Genomic DNA, 14,656 nt, shown 5'->3' on the forward strand with positions numbered 1-14,656 from the left:
TATTTTTTTTAATTAAAATTTCCAATTTCTAAAATTAGAATTATTTTTAAAATTAAAAGAATTAAGTAAATAAAATCATATATTTTTTTTATTAAAATTTTTCTTAAGCAAACCAAGGCAGCATTTATATGAACAAAAATAACAGTAAAAACTGTAATAATATTACTATTTAAAAACAATTTTCTATGTTTTAAATATTATTTCAAATGTAATTTATTAAAGTGATGTAAAGCTGAATTTTCAGCATCATTACTCCAGTCTTCATTGTCACAGGGTCCTTTAGAAATCATTCAGATATGATAATTTGCGGCTCAATAGACATCTATTATCAGTTTTGAGACTTAATATTTTAGTGGAAACTGTTTTTCTTACTGATACCTGTACCAGTGGTGTTTATGGTCAGTATAACTAGTAGTTAACTTTTATTTGTTCAGTGTGGACCTGTTATTTAGACATCAGATGTACAAAACACTCAAAATGTTCCGCACTTTATTGAAAATGTCAATTAGGTTTGCCACAGGCTACAGCTCTGGGTCTAGAAGAACCAACAACAAAAACATTATATCTACTTAATACAAGCCATTCGGTCTAAAGGAGCAAAGTAACAACCGAATTATTTCTTGGTCAAGGCTTGTAATCAAGTTTATGCATTTGATTCTTATTATTATAATATTTTTTCAACACACAATTAATACGAAACTTTCTTCGTTTTCAAGGCAAAGAGCCCTTCAGGAAAGTTTCTGGTTTAAAGTAGTAAACTCTACAACTGTAATAATTTCGTTCATAGTTTTATATTAAACATTTAAAACATATATTAAACCAACAAAAGGTCACAGTGTTGTGCTTAGCCTTGGCTTGTTTAAAGGGCTGTGTCTTCAAATCCGAACAGCTTGATCACCGTTACAGTCGGGACCCGTCCCATCGAAATCCGGAGGAAGGATTTCAGCATCAAAGTCCCTGAAGTAGCCATCCAGCTCGTCACCATGAACAAATACCTAGTCGATAAACAGGTTCAGATTTCTCATTTAAACACATTTTCAGAAGTGCACATCATGTGATCTCAATATGGAGTGACTAGTGTGCATTTCTTTAGGTTTTAAAGTGATAGTTCACCCAAAAATGTAAATTCTGTCATCATTTATTCACCCTAATGTCAGAATTTTCATTTTTGGGGGAACTATCCCTTTAAGTTTCTAAAGTGGAACAGTGATCTTGTTCAACCCTGTTCACTCACTCACCCTCTCCAGCAGTTTGCTCTTCATGAAGAGCTTCAACACATTGTAGGTATACAATACTTTTTTCTCTTTTTTTAAGAAAAAAAAAAGTTATGAAAATGATGAACACATGCAACAAAATCACTAACATTGTAACCAAAATTAAAATGAAAAACGATAAAACACATACATATACACACACACACACACACACATATATATATATATATATATATATGTACAGTGGGGCTCGAAAGTTTGGGCACCCCTTGCAGAATCTGTGAAAATATGAGTGGTTTTCAAAAAATAAGAGAGATCATACTAAATGCATGTTATATTTTATTTAGTACTGTCCTGAGTAAGATATTGTGCATAAAAGAAAAAAGAAACTCAAGGTTTTTCTAATCTTTGCTACAACAATCTTCACTTCAATTGTTAAGTTGACTTATTGTTGCTGCATTTACATATTTTTCTCAAGTGAGCATATGTTTGAAGATGCATGAGATGATAACAATAAACAACTTAAATACTATAAAATTAAGTTACAAATCAGCATTCAGTCAATTAATAAATAAATGATATAACTAAAAGTTTGTGTTATGTATCAGTCAGTGCATCCTGAATCCAGTACCAGCATCCTCTTAGTCTGTCAGCTTAAACACAGTGCAAGCATGTGACTTTAATGAGCCTCAGAGGCCGTGATTTACCTCAGCCGAGGGAGACTGAGAAGTGCAGGGCTGGATGGAGACTCAGAGAGGAGATGAGGGGTGCAGGCGACTCCAGAACTCACACCACATTCATCTCATCTACATGATAAACATTCACGAGGGGAGGGACTGAACCAGACCAACTACAAAACATCAGCAGGTGGACAAAAAGAGACTGTGCACTGAACTCAGTTTTAAGATTAAAAAAAAAATAAAAATGAATTGTTGAGTTTATGATTATGTTGTGGTCAGAAAAATAGTTCGCTTGTAAAGTATTTTTTTTAATTAAAATAATATAATAAATATGCAAGGTTGTTCACTGCAACACGTTTTTATTCCTCCATATTTTTTTATTCTAGTATAAATCTCTAAAAATTTGTAAATTAAACATACTAGAAAGCAAAATTATTAAAGATGTTAAATCTTAAAAGTTTACTGAAAAATGTAGTGAGTGTGCACTTAAAACAAGAAAATATTATCAGTGGAGCATGAAAAATAAACTTAATTCGGCGGGAAAACAAGATTATTTTTCTTCACCAAGATTTGATTTAAGAATGTATAGTAATGTGAATATAAGAATATGTTTGTAATTTAAAACGAGACAAAAGGTAGACGAAATGAGTAAGAAAACTTTTTTTTGGATCATTTGATAATTTCATATAACAAGGAATTTGGAGAATGAATGGATGCATGGAAGTGATCATATACAGCATTTTTATTTTTAGTGCCTTTGAGAAATAAAATATAATTTTTTTTATCATTAAAAAAAAAATGATGAGAATTACCAGTGTGCAATATCAAGCAGTATAACAAACCATTTTTGCAAAAATAACTGGAAGTGAATCACACCGGAAGCATTGCTTATTCAAGTTGTCCATGCGTGTGCTCACATAAAGACTATGTTCTGGTGGTCTGGATTAAAAAGCCTCAAATCTGTGCTTTGATTTGGTCTCAGACAGATACAAGTTAAAAAATACAACATTATTTCTTTTTTTATAACAAAATAACAGTTCATTGTTGATTGCCTCAAAACACCGGCAGCCTAAATCAATCACAAAGACGGATTGTGATCTGAAAAGCTCCAATCCTGCGATCATTGACTGAGATTCACAATAACAGTATTACACGCATTTTGTACTGCACTGGGGTTTACACTTTATAATCCTTACTGAGCAATCCTTGATGTTTATTCCCTCTATAAACCCCTCTGTTATACAGCAAGCACTTTTTGTAATTAAGGGTTTGGTATTGCAAATAAAAATATAATATAAAAAAGTAAAAGCTAAACTGCCATTTGGGAAATCGTGGTCCTGCTCGCCCCTCGCCCAAAGACACTCTGACATATATATAGCAATTTAAGCCGCTTTGGATAAAAGCATCAGCTAAATGAATAAATGTAAATGTAATCATGGTAACAAATCACTAATCATATTAGAAACATGTTAGAAGCAATGCTAGAAACATGCTTAAAAACATGCTACCAACATGCTAATCACTAGAAACATGTTAACATGATGATAATGCTAAAACGTGCTAGCTAATCCTATTAAAACATGCTAATCATGCTAGAAATGTGCTATCAACATGCTAAACATGTTAAAGACATGCTAATAATTCTAAAACCATAATAACAACATGCTAATCATGCTTGCAACATGATAACAACATAAAATTGTGTTAAAACATGCTAACAACATGCTAAAATTATGCTAGCAACATCTCTAATCTATCTAAACATTTAATCTTCAAGCTTTTACAACTGCTTCAAACTTTCAGACTAGACTTTCTCAAGCCAACTTCAAAGTTTGTTCTCAATCTTTTTAATCATCTAGTTCATATTACAATGCATGCTAACGGTTCAGTTCAGGCTTCAGAGTAAAATGGGGTTTTCTATTTGGCGGCGGGGTGAATTTAGGACAGGCGACCGGTCTACAGAGATGATATCCATTCAGGCATGTTAGCCAAACCCAATAATGAGCAGAAGAGGAACTGTTCTTGTACGAGTCCATCTCAAAACCCTGCTGCTCAAATAAGCAACCCTCCCAGCAGCCCACGACACTGTCTGCAGAACAGCTCCTCACTACATAGTATTCACTAATTAGTGGTGGACTTTGTTACCGTTTTACTCTTGGACTCCATTCAAAGATTCAGTGTACCCCAACAGTATTTGGACACTTACGCCACACTCAATTCAGTTCATTCAGATACTTTTTAGAGCCAATGTACAGGGGCTGGACTGACATGCAGCATTATGCTTTTAATTTTTTTCTGATGTTCATAAAAGGTCATAAAAAAAAAAAAAAAAAAAAAAAAAATATATATATATATATATATATATATATATATATATATATATATATATATATATATATATATATATATATAACTTATTTTCTTCCATTCACCATTTATAAACTTTTTTTTTTTTTTTTTTTTTTACAATAAATGCAGTTTTTCAGTCACTCAGAGTTATGTTAGTATCATGGATATATTATAACTTTGTATTGATGTCCTCCATTTTAATTTTTTGTTAAAATTAGTTAAGTTTAAAGTTTTAATAATTATTAATAATTTAGTAATGATACATTTTTCAGTTTTAGTTATTTTAGTACTTCAAGTTTAAACTAAAAGAAAGTTATAACTGATGCCTTATCCAGCTAAAATCAATTATTATTATTTTTTTAAATAAAAAATCATTAGTTTTATTACAAGTTAACATTTTCAGTTAGTTAACATTTATATCAACTGTCAATTTTTTTTAATGGTCTTATTTTTATTTTTGGTTAACAATAATAATGCCGCTTCCTTGTCTTATGAATTTTAAGATACAATCTATCAAACAACTAAAGAAAAGCAGCATGAGAAAAATTAAATGAGAAAATTAAATATAAACTGTTTGAAATTGCATACTACTAGTCCTGTTTCCAGATAATATCCAGATAATAATAGACCATATATTAAAAAAAAACAAGATACAAAATAAAGATCATCAAAAATCTCCTAATCAACACTGTTTGTTATTCTCATTCCCATTCTCTATTCCCAGTATGCATTATGCAGTCATACTCATTTCTTATTATCCTGCAAACAGTGAGATGACATTATTACATTGCCTGTATAATTCAATAAGTGGTGTCCAGTTATCATCTGGAATATAAAATTGCATTTCTATTCCAGTTTTGTGTATAAATGCTTTGATTTTGGGCAGTTTGATTAAATAGTGACCCTAGAGAGATAGTAATATTATTAGTGCATAACAAAGACGACTGAGCACAATGCATTCTGGGATAAAGTTTCTCAAGCAGAGTGCTCTGATTGTATGCTGCAAAAACAGTAATAGTAGCATGCAATTTCAAACAGTCAATATCTACATTCTGTGTAGAAATCTGACATCAAGAAGCTAAATGTGGTATTGCAAGTTTAAACCCTGTTTCAGATCTTTTTACTACCCCAGACAGAGCATGTTAAAACAGAAAGCAAACTAAATGAAAGCCAGTAACGTCACCTAATATACTTCAACATTAACTTCTAGAGGATTTAGTGCTAGTGTTTAGTGAAGGCCTTTAAGCTCTTGAAACAGTAACATGCCATTTGTTAGTTTTCTATCAAATATAAGCACAGAAACACTAAATCTGCATGCCGTTTTCACTAGTTTCAAAAATGCAAATATATTTATATTGCTTTAATATGTTGCATAACCATATATGAATATGATTTTGGAACATATACATAGGGAACATAAACACAATGCATGTTACCCTTTTTTTTCTCATTTTACTGCAAAATCTCATCAAATGTTTTATATGTGACCCTGGACCACAAAACCTTAAGTCTTAAGGGTCAGTTTTTCGAAATTGAGATTTATACATCATCTGAAAGCTGAATAAATAATCTTTCCATTGATGTATGGTTCACGCAAATTCCAGATACAATTAAATTAAAGTTGTCCAAATGAATTCTTAGCCATGCAGATTACTAATCAAAATAAAGTTTTGATATATTTACAGTAGGAAATGTACAAAATATCTTCATGGAACGTGATCTTTCCTTAATAACCCAATGATTTTTGGCCTAAAAGAAAAATCGATAATTTTCACCCATACAATGTTTGCTAAAAATATACCCCAGCGACTTAAGGCCGGTTTTGTGCTCCAGGGTCACATATAACCATGTGTCCACACTGTTCAGTACAAACATTTGGCTGCCCATTGAATTTTCCTAAACTAAAAGGAAATATGGCATGTAAAGGGGAACAACCAATACTAAATGAGTGTATGTAAAATGAAGAAATATTGCAATGTTCATAATGTATAAAAATGAATCATGGATAGTGTTATGCAAGTCAAACAGGAAACACTGAAGTGGCATGCAAACCATTATGCTGATGTGTCTAGTTTAAAAAAAGCTAAAACTAGTTCAAGTAAAAAATATTTGTTTAAGTTTCCACTTGCGTGTCAGACGTTATGTTCCTCAAAGCTGAAGTTTGGTCAGCAAAATTTACATTTTTTTCCCTTTATGAAAGTCATTTAAAATGGATAAATGATCTTGTGAGCTTTTAAAAAAATAAGCTTCTTGGTGCTTGTATAAAAAACAGTTCCTCTAAAAAAACAAGCTTTTCGTCTGCTTGAAATCACGTGCAGTTTGTGAAGTCTCACAGAGCGTGATTTCCTCAAGGCAGCAGTTTTCTGGACATAACACAAGAAAAAACAACTTTTTTTTTCAGCCCAGGAAACTCAGACCAACCATTACTGAAAAACCGAACAGGAGGAAGAAAACTTTGAGTAGAGGCCGCTCAGGGGAGTTCAGCTCATGGGGAAGGATCTCTAGGAAGGTGATGTAGACAAACGTCCCGGCCGCTAGCCCCTCCAGCACCGCCTGGATGAAAGTGCCAGCCTTTAGCTTCGACTCGATCACTGTGATGCCGATGCCAATGCCGAGAGGAGACATCACAGCGAAGAAGGCCACGTAGATGGCCACCCACATGGGCCTGACCTCGCTCTGAACCAGCTTCACTGACAGACTGAACACAATGATGCTCTTGTGGACCAGGATAGCGATGCAGATCTCCAGGACCTGAGCAGAACGAGAAGAAATCATTGTATCTTTAGGCTGAAATCATCACTACATTATTACAATTCCTATTACATTTATTAAAATTGTACATTATTCCAAAAGAGGCAAAATGGCCTTCATAATCTTTCATGTAGCTGTAAAAAAAAAAAAAAAAAATTCTAATATTTACATCCAAATGGATTAAAAATGTAATTCACTCACCCTAGTCATGGCTTACTAAAGGCCATTTTGGCACATTACATTGAGATAAAATAAAATGAAACTATTCTGTAGCAACGGTGATAAAACGAAATTATCTTAAAACCCTGTGTAGTGGCAAAAACCTATTGTGACAAGTTTATAATTAAGTCTGAGGAAATTAACTAAATTAAACTGAGGAAAAAAACACGAGCCAAAAACTCTACATCCCTTAGTATTGTAATTTTGTAGAGTATTAAATCTTATTATTTCTCAGTAAAATATATATATATTTTTTTTTTGGGGGGGGTGGGGGGGGAATATTAATAATAATAATAATTAATTTTAAAATATTATTCTTAAATACTTCATTTTTATTTTATAGTAAATTGTAAGAATAGTAACATTTTTTTTATTGTTTAATAATAATATTTTTTTTTAACACTTGCCTTTTTTTATTTTACAGGTGTAATTAGCATTCCTTATTTAGACACTTTTTAGTATTAATAATTATCATTATTAATTTATATTGTAATTGTGCAGCTCTACAAACAAGCATAGCTTTTTTCCTTTTTCTTTTTTAATTGTGTTTAAAATTCACAAAAATAGAGAAAATATTGCACTGTTGCAAACTGTGCCGCCTTATCTTCGATAATTAAAACGGACTTTACATTTATATTTATATCTTCTTTTCTGTTGCACAGAAGAAAGTAAGTCACACCGGTTTGGAACTTCACGAGGGTGAGTAATTAATAAAGAAATTCGGTAACACTTTAGAATAATGGTCCATTAGTTAATGTTAGTTAACTACTTTAGTTAACTTGATCTAAGCAAGTACAATCCTTCTACAGCATTAATTATTTTTAGTTGATGTTAATTTGAACATTTACTAATGCATTATTCAAATCAAAAGTTGTGCTTTTTAACATTTAATGCACTGTGAATAAACATGGACTAACAATGAAAAACTGTATTTTCATTAACCAACATTAACAAAAATGAATGAATACAGTAATAAATGTATTGTTCATTGTTTGTTCATGTTAATTAATGAATTAACTAATATTAACTAAATGACCATTATTCTAAAGTGTTACCAAAAATGTATATTTGGGTGAACTATCCCTTACATTGTTAAAGTGTTTAGTGAATCACAAGATAAAGCATGCATGAGTCGAAGTCACAATGCTGTAAACCTTCATCAGTTTTCTAACAAATCAGCAAAGTGACTCAACAAAACTCAATAAAATCACCTTAGTTTCCGTGGTCTGCAAGCCAATGGCCAAACCCTCAAACACAGAGTGGAGAGAAAGAGACAGAAAGAGCACGAAGGAGCGAAAGGACGAGTGCGAGTTAAGATCCATGTGGGTGTGGTGACCGCTCCCCTCCAGACTGTTCAGCGAATGATGTCCATGACCCGCGGGAGCTAAAAGAGGAGCCGTCTCCTCATCTCCGTGGCCCTCTGTGCAGCTCAGGACTGTTTTTTCTAAGATCAAGACTGTGAAGAAGCCACACGCCATGATGAACTCTGCTAGCGGGAAGCCACCCTGGAAGACGAGAACTGGCATTAGCAACACAGAAATTACATTTTTAATTTAAGAGGGCTCTTTAAAGATAACTAAATGAGCTCACATCAAGGCCTTGTTTTTTTAGCTCTTCGTGTATGTCGGAGAGGTAGTTTGGGATGATGTCTAACAAGCAGGCGGACAGGAAGACGCCACCCGCAAAGCAGCCCACAAAACTCAGCACGGCCTTGTGGGATTCTGGAGACCACGAACAACAAATCAAAGTCATGTTACATTGATTAATGGTGCCATTGATTGATAAAACAATGATACAGTCTTTCTCTAATCACTTCTTTTACCTTATCAGCCATAGTAAAAAAAATAAAGTTCGCCAGAGGAGATATAATCAGATGCAAAGAATGAATTAAAAACACATCATAAGTGAGCAATGCATGTGAATTTTATAATTTTATTATTGTAATTAAGACTGATTATGCACAAGCCTAAAACTTGAAATCCTAACTAACCAAAGTGCTATGGCATTTAACTCAAATGAAAACGAATCTAACCAAGTCTATGGTGAAGACTGCAATCAAGAAAAGTAAAGACTGCAATATTTCGCTTGTTTAAGCATATTCAAACCACAGTTTCACTTCCACCCTGATGCCCATCTGTGAGTGAAATTCATATTTTAGAAATACTCCTCTAGCAGTCCTTATCAGGTGACTCTCATGTGTTTGTAGTTTTATGAAACCAGTAAGTAACTCGTATTAAAACTTGACCTATTCCTTATGAGTGGTACATATATCCAGAATCCATGAACACCCATTCATAAACACATAAATAACGAGCAGATGCACGACATAACAGTGTGTAACGTTTTACACACAGAACTTGCTTATGCTGAGAGGAGGCGACAAATAAAAAAAAAAAATATATATATATATATTATTTATACTATACTACAGTAAAACTGATGACAACAACACCATAAAAACTTAAATATAATAGTTTACCTGTTCCACTAGAGGCTTGAAACCATCTCATCCGCGCTGGGATGAAACCAAAAATCAAAGTTAGGACCAGCAGCCCAACCAAAGCTCCTACTTTTACCTGCAGCAGGTAATCCATCGCGGCTAGAAATTCATAAAAAAAATATGAAACTAACGTAAATGTAATCAAACAGAGAGAGAGAGGACAGGTGCCTCTGTCAAACACTGACTGATCAATATTATAAAGTTATATAGAAATGCTTCGATGTTGAGTAGTGTCTGTGAATGATGAACCCCATAATTACGTAGTTCGTGTTAGTTAAGCGGTTCATTCTAATCATGCTTAAGTTATGAAGACACACTAATGTATATTTGTCAGTCGTTCGCCCCGCCCCTTTTCACGACGTCTACTTCCAGCTTGATTTTTACTCGCTCGACGCCCAAACTTTGCTACATAAAAATCAACATTTTCGTAGTTATATTTATTATTTTTGAGTCAGAGTGTGATTATTATTAGACTAATGCCTAGAATATAATATGTGAACGTATTTAAAGAGTCTATTTACTATTTTTGCAGCCAACGAGAGCCCCCTGTGGGAGTACTGTTTTACTTCAATGCCAGATTAATTTGTCAGTTCTACTCGGTTCTACTTCATTCATTTCAGTGATTAGACGGCATGGCATAGAGCTGCACTTCTCGGTATGACTAAACCGCACATGACTGTCTTGAGACTTTTTTTTGTTTTTTCATTTATATATATTTTTTTTGCAGAGGGAACTAGAGAAGTTTCTATGAGGCCTCGGTGATCTTTTAAAAGTAAACATAATATTTATGCTTTATCTTTTCAAAAATCAAATCAAATCAAATCACTTTTTTTGTCAAGTCACCACATCACATGTGCCTTGGTGAGTGAAATTCTTGGGAGTGTGCTCCAGAAAGTGCAGAAACAATTTACATATAGACAGGCTTATACAGATGACAATGTGCAATATACACATATACACATATACTCAGTACACACTGTGCACTATTACACATATTAGAGTTAGCAATACACATTATACATTGTATGTAGATACAATTGGCAATACACAATTATACACTATATGTTTGTACACATTCTGCATTATGTAGACATAGATTCACATAATATTTGCTGGGAAAAACTAGCTATGTGTACTGCGTTACACTAACTGAGACTTGTCATGACACTTGTATGCTTTTGTTGTTCTCTCGTTGGTCTGATTTCTTCTATTGTTCTAATTTGTAAGTCGCTTTGGATAAAAATGTCTGCTAAATTATTAAATGTAAATGTAAATGATATATGCAAATGTGCAACAGATTATGCATGAACTGGACAGGCAAAATGTCATGGATGTGCACTAGATTATTGTATTTAGAGCAGTATGTAGAGCATTCTGTGGGACAGGTGGCTGGAGTCTCTGATGATCTTCCTGGCTTTCCTTTTACACTGCCTGGTGTAGATGTCCTGGAGGCAGGGAAGCTCACCTCCAACAATGAAGCGGGCAGTTCGCATGACCCTTTGCAGAGCTTTGTGGTTGCCAGTGTAACACCTCTCTCCCAGGTCCTCAGCGCCACACCACATACTTAGTTCGAGTGGGCCTCGAACCCCAGTCTCCGGCATGGGAGGTGGACACACTAACAAGGAGGCTAAATGACTACCGCTAGTGCATCTCTTGAGATCAGGTGAGTGAGGTCTACCTGCACAGTACCTACTTGCTGGTCTCTACCTCACTCCCATCTGGGTCACGGCACCAATATAACCCCTCTCTCTCTCACTGCCACACCTCGTACTTAATCCAAGCCTCGGACCAGAGTCTCCGGCACGGGAGGCTGATGCACTAACAAGGAGGCAAAATCACTGCACAAGCATTACACGAGGTATAGAATGGTCTGAGGATGCTGGGGCTCATTTCAAACTTCCTCAGCTATCTCAGGAAGAAGAGTTGTTAATGTGTTTCCTTCAGCACAGCAAAAATGTATATCATTTGAGATCCTCGATGATGTGAACGCTGAGGAACTTAAAGCTGTTTACCCACTCCACAGGTGTCTTGTCGATGGTGATGGGTGTGTGTTCTCTGCTCTGTCTCCTGAAATCCACCAGCAGATCCTTGATCTTGTCGACGTTGAGTGAGAGGTGGTTCTCCTGACACCATTTAGTCAGGGTGCTCACCTCCTCTCTGTAGGCTGTCTCATCGTTTTCGGTGATCAGGCCTATCACCGTTGTGTCATCAGTGAATTTGACGATGATGTTGGAGATGCGTGTGGCTGCACAGTCATGTGTGTACAGGAAGTACAGGAGTGGGCTGAGGACAGAGCCCTGAGGAGCACCAGTGTCGTGAATGAGCCATTTTAAGGGGAGTGGGGGGTGGCAGAGTTCTGACTTTGATAAAGAATATCTTTGCAGCTTTACAGATCTTCAGTATGCACCAAGAGCTTGAAACACTCCAAAATGAAAACTTGAAATTGCACCTTATGACTCCTTTCATTTTTGTGTTTCACTTCTAACAAATGGGGTAAAAAAGTCAGTTTTCCCATTCACATATTTATTTTTATAGCGTTTCAACAGCGTTGAGACTTTACAACCAGACAGGCTGTCAAATTGTGTACATCTAGACAGGTGGTGACAAGTGATTGTTTATTTTACGTCATTTAGCAACGAAACTTTACAAGTGACTCAATGAATAATTCTGCCAATTCGTTTAGAAACGCTGATTCATTCATTTTGTGACTCATTGGATCAGAACGTCATGTATGAATCATTTAATCACTACCCAAATCACATTGTTCAATGACACTGAATCATTCAGAAACAAAATATACAAATTCTGTGAATTTCAATGATTTTCTGTGGCTTTGCTTGTAACTACATTTTCAGTGGAACCAGTAAAAAAAAACTTGCAATATTGTGTCTAAATATAAGTTACTTTACATTAACTTATGGAGCTGTTGTATAAAAGCAATATCAGATAATTGCACTGCCTCTCATTTCAAAATTAGCCCAAGCGCATCTCTTTGTACTGTACTTCTTCAGTATGGCAAGCCGTTTAAGCCCAGAATATTCCCAGCATTACTTTTCATATTTGCATTTTAACTAGTAACAATTAAATTAGAGAGCTCTAAAATTGAAGTTTTACTAGTAAGAACTGAATTAGAGAGCTCTCTAACTGATTTGTTACTAGTAAAAATGCAATTACGAATAACGGTTGGATATTTTAAGTTAAAATGCCATACTCAAGGCTGTAAATTCATAAGAATGTTCTCAAGGGCAATTCTTTAAAAATAATCTTATGTTCCCAAATATTTTCTTAAGAAGTTTAAGTATTTATTACACATTAGTTAACAGGTTTTAGTCTGATTGTAAACTATTCAGCTCATACGATTGCTTTGTATTTGGTTTATTAAATAGCAAACACCGATCATTTTGAATGTAAAGTTTGTGAGATGTTTTATTTTAATGACATTAAATGTCACAATAGAATTTATATGCTAAATACTTGTAGTATTGAATGACCAGCGTTACAGTATGTAGCCCTGCTTAATCCTAATTGCAACAACTCAGTAAATTAATTAAACATCCTACCTTTGTGGATTTAATACATGTTAGTCAAGACAAGAGGTAAAAAAGTTATTTGTGATATTCTTAAGAATTAGAATTCTTGAATTTAAATGGTATTAAAAATCTAAAGAATAAAGACAAGACTATTATTGAGTCATTATACAGTCTTGCTTTTGTCCTATTGTTTTGTAATATTATTTATTAATTATTTTTCTTGATCACTGTCTGAACTTGGATTGCTAGTCTTTTTTCCCATTGGAACAAGTGGTTCTTAGAATAGGCTTTTTCATAGCATTATTTTAGGTATGCAGGAATTAATAGTCCCAACCAGATGGAGAAGAATGATTCAGAGGTGTGAAAATAAGGGGCTAAAAATATTTGGTGAATATATACAACATTTTTTAGTATGCATGTCTGACAACACATTAATTTGAGGAGAATATGTATCTTAGAAGTATATCTAAAAGTCTATCATGCATGATTTGTATGTTATATATAACTATGTATACTGTTGTTGTTCTCTTCTTGTTGGTCTGATTGCTTCTATTGTTCTCATTTGTAAGTTATTTTGGATAAAAGCGTCTGCTAAATGATTAAATGTAAAAATGTTAATATTATATGATACACTGGACCAAATGCTTTGGTGCTCTAGTTGGTCTGACATTAGAAAGAAAGTTGTCTTAATTAGAAAGACTGAAGTTGTCTGGAGTTTGGATCTACGTGCTCCTTTGACTGTCAGACAGCACCTATTAAATTTTTTTGTCCTTAGCTATATTTTGAGCATCGTTTAGTCATATGCACTACAGAGCAAACAAACAAGCTCACTGCTGTGCGATCTGAGTAGTTAGTCAGAGGCATGAGGAGTAAAGTTTCTCATTTAATATTCCTGCAGCCAACTGAGCTCCGTGCTGCTGAGTGAACGCCGCTCCCTCAGGCATCAATAATACAGAAGGAAGTTATTGTTCCTCTGCAGGCGACAGCAACACAGAATCGGAAAGCTTGTATAGAGGTTGTGCTAGGCCTTTCACTCAATCCACTCAGGTTTCAGCTGCTGTAGACAGGCCTTAGACAAGAGCGAGATGATTTTGAACATCAGTGAAGGGCCTGATTGTGTGCTGACGGTGGCTTAGGGACACGTTTGTTTTATGACAGCAGGCGACCTGCTCGCTGCCACATTAGTAAAACAATACCTGCATGCCAGGACAAGGGTACAGTTTTATGTCAGTGTTGGCACAGGTGAAGATATCAGATTGAAGAATAAAATAGGGCTCATTGTGATTAAATTCTGATTATGTAAGATTTTGAGGAAAAAAATTTTGACTTTGTTTTTTTTAATTGAAATAAATATAAAAATTTGATGAAAAACGTGTTGCTTTGGCAACTAAATGAATTAAAATAAGTTTAAGG

General features: G+C 34.3%; 1 protein-coding gene across 1 annotated transcript; it reads right to left on the minus strand.

Moving 5' to 3' along the window:
• Positions 1 to 4,599: 4,599 nt before the first annotated feature.
• slc39a1 (solute carrier family 39 member 1) lies at positions 4,600 to 10,055 on the minus strand. The gene is made up of 4 exons (XM_026216181.1): positions 9,693 to 10,055; positions 8,804 to 8,934; positions 8,425 to 8,718; positions 4,600 to 6,994 (listed from the first exon to the last, which is right to left on the minus strand). Exons 1-4 carry the CDS (start codon positions 9,805 to 9,807, stop codon positions 6,641 to 6,643), a joined length of 894 nt encoding a protein of 297 aa, XP_026071966.1. The 5' UTR covers positions 9,808 to 10,055; the 3' UTR covers positions 4,600 to 6,640.
• Positions 10,056 to 14,656: the final 4,601 nt, after the last annotated feature.

Source organism: Carassius auratus, chromosome 32, assembly GCF_003368295.1.
Source record: "Carassius auratus strain Wakin chromosome 32, ASM336829v1, whole genome shotgun sequence".
Taxonomy (NCBI): Eukaryota; Metazoa; Chordata; class Actinopteri; order Cypriniformes; family Cyprinidae; genus Carassius; species Carassius auratus.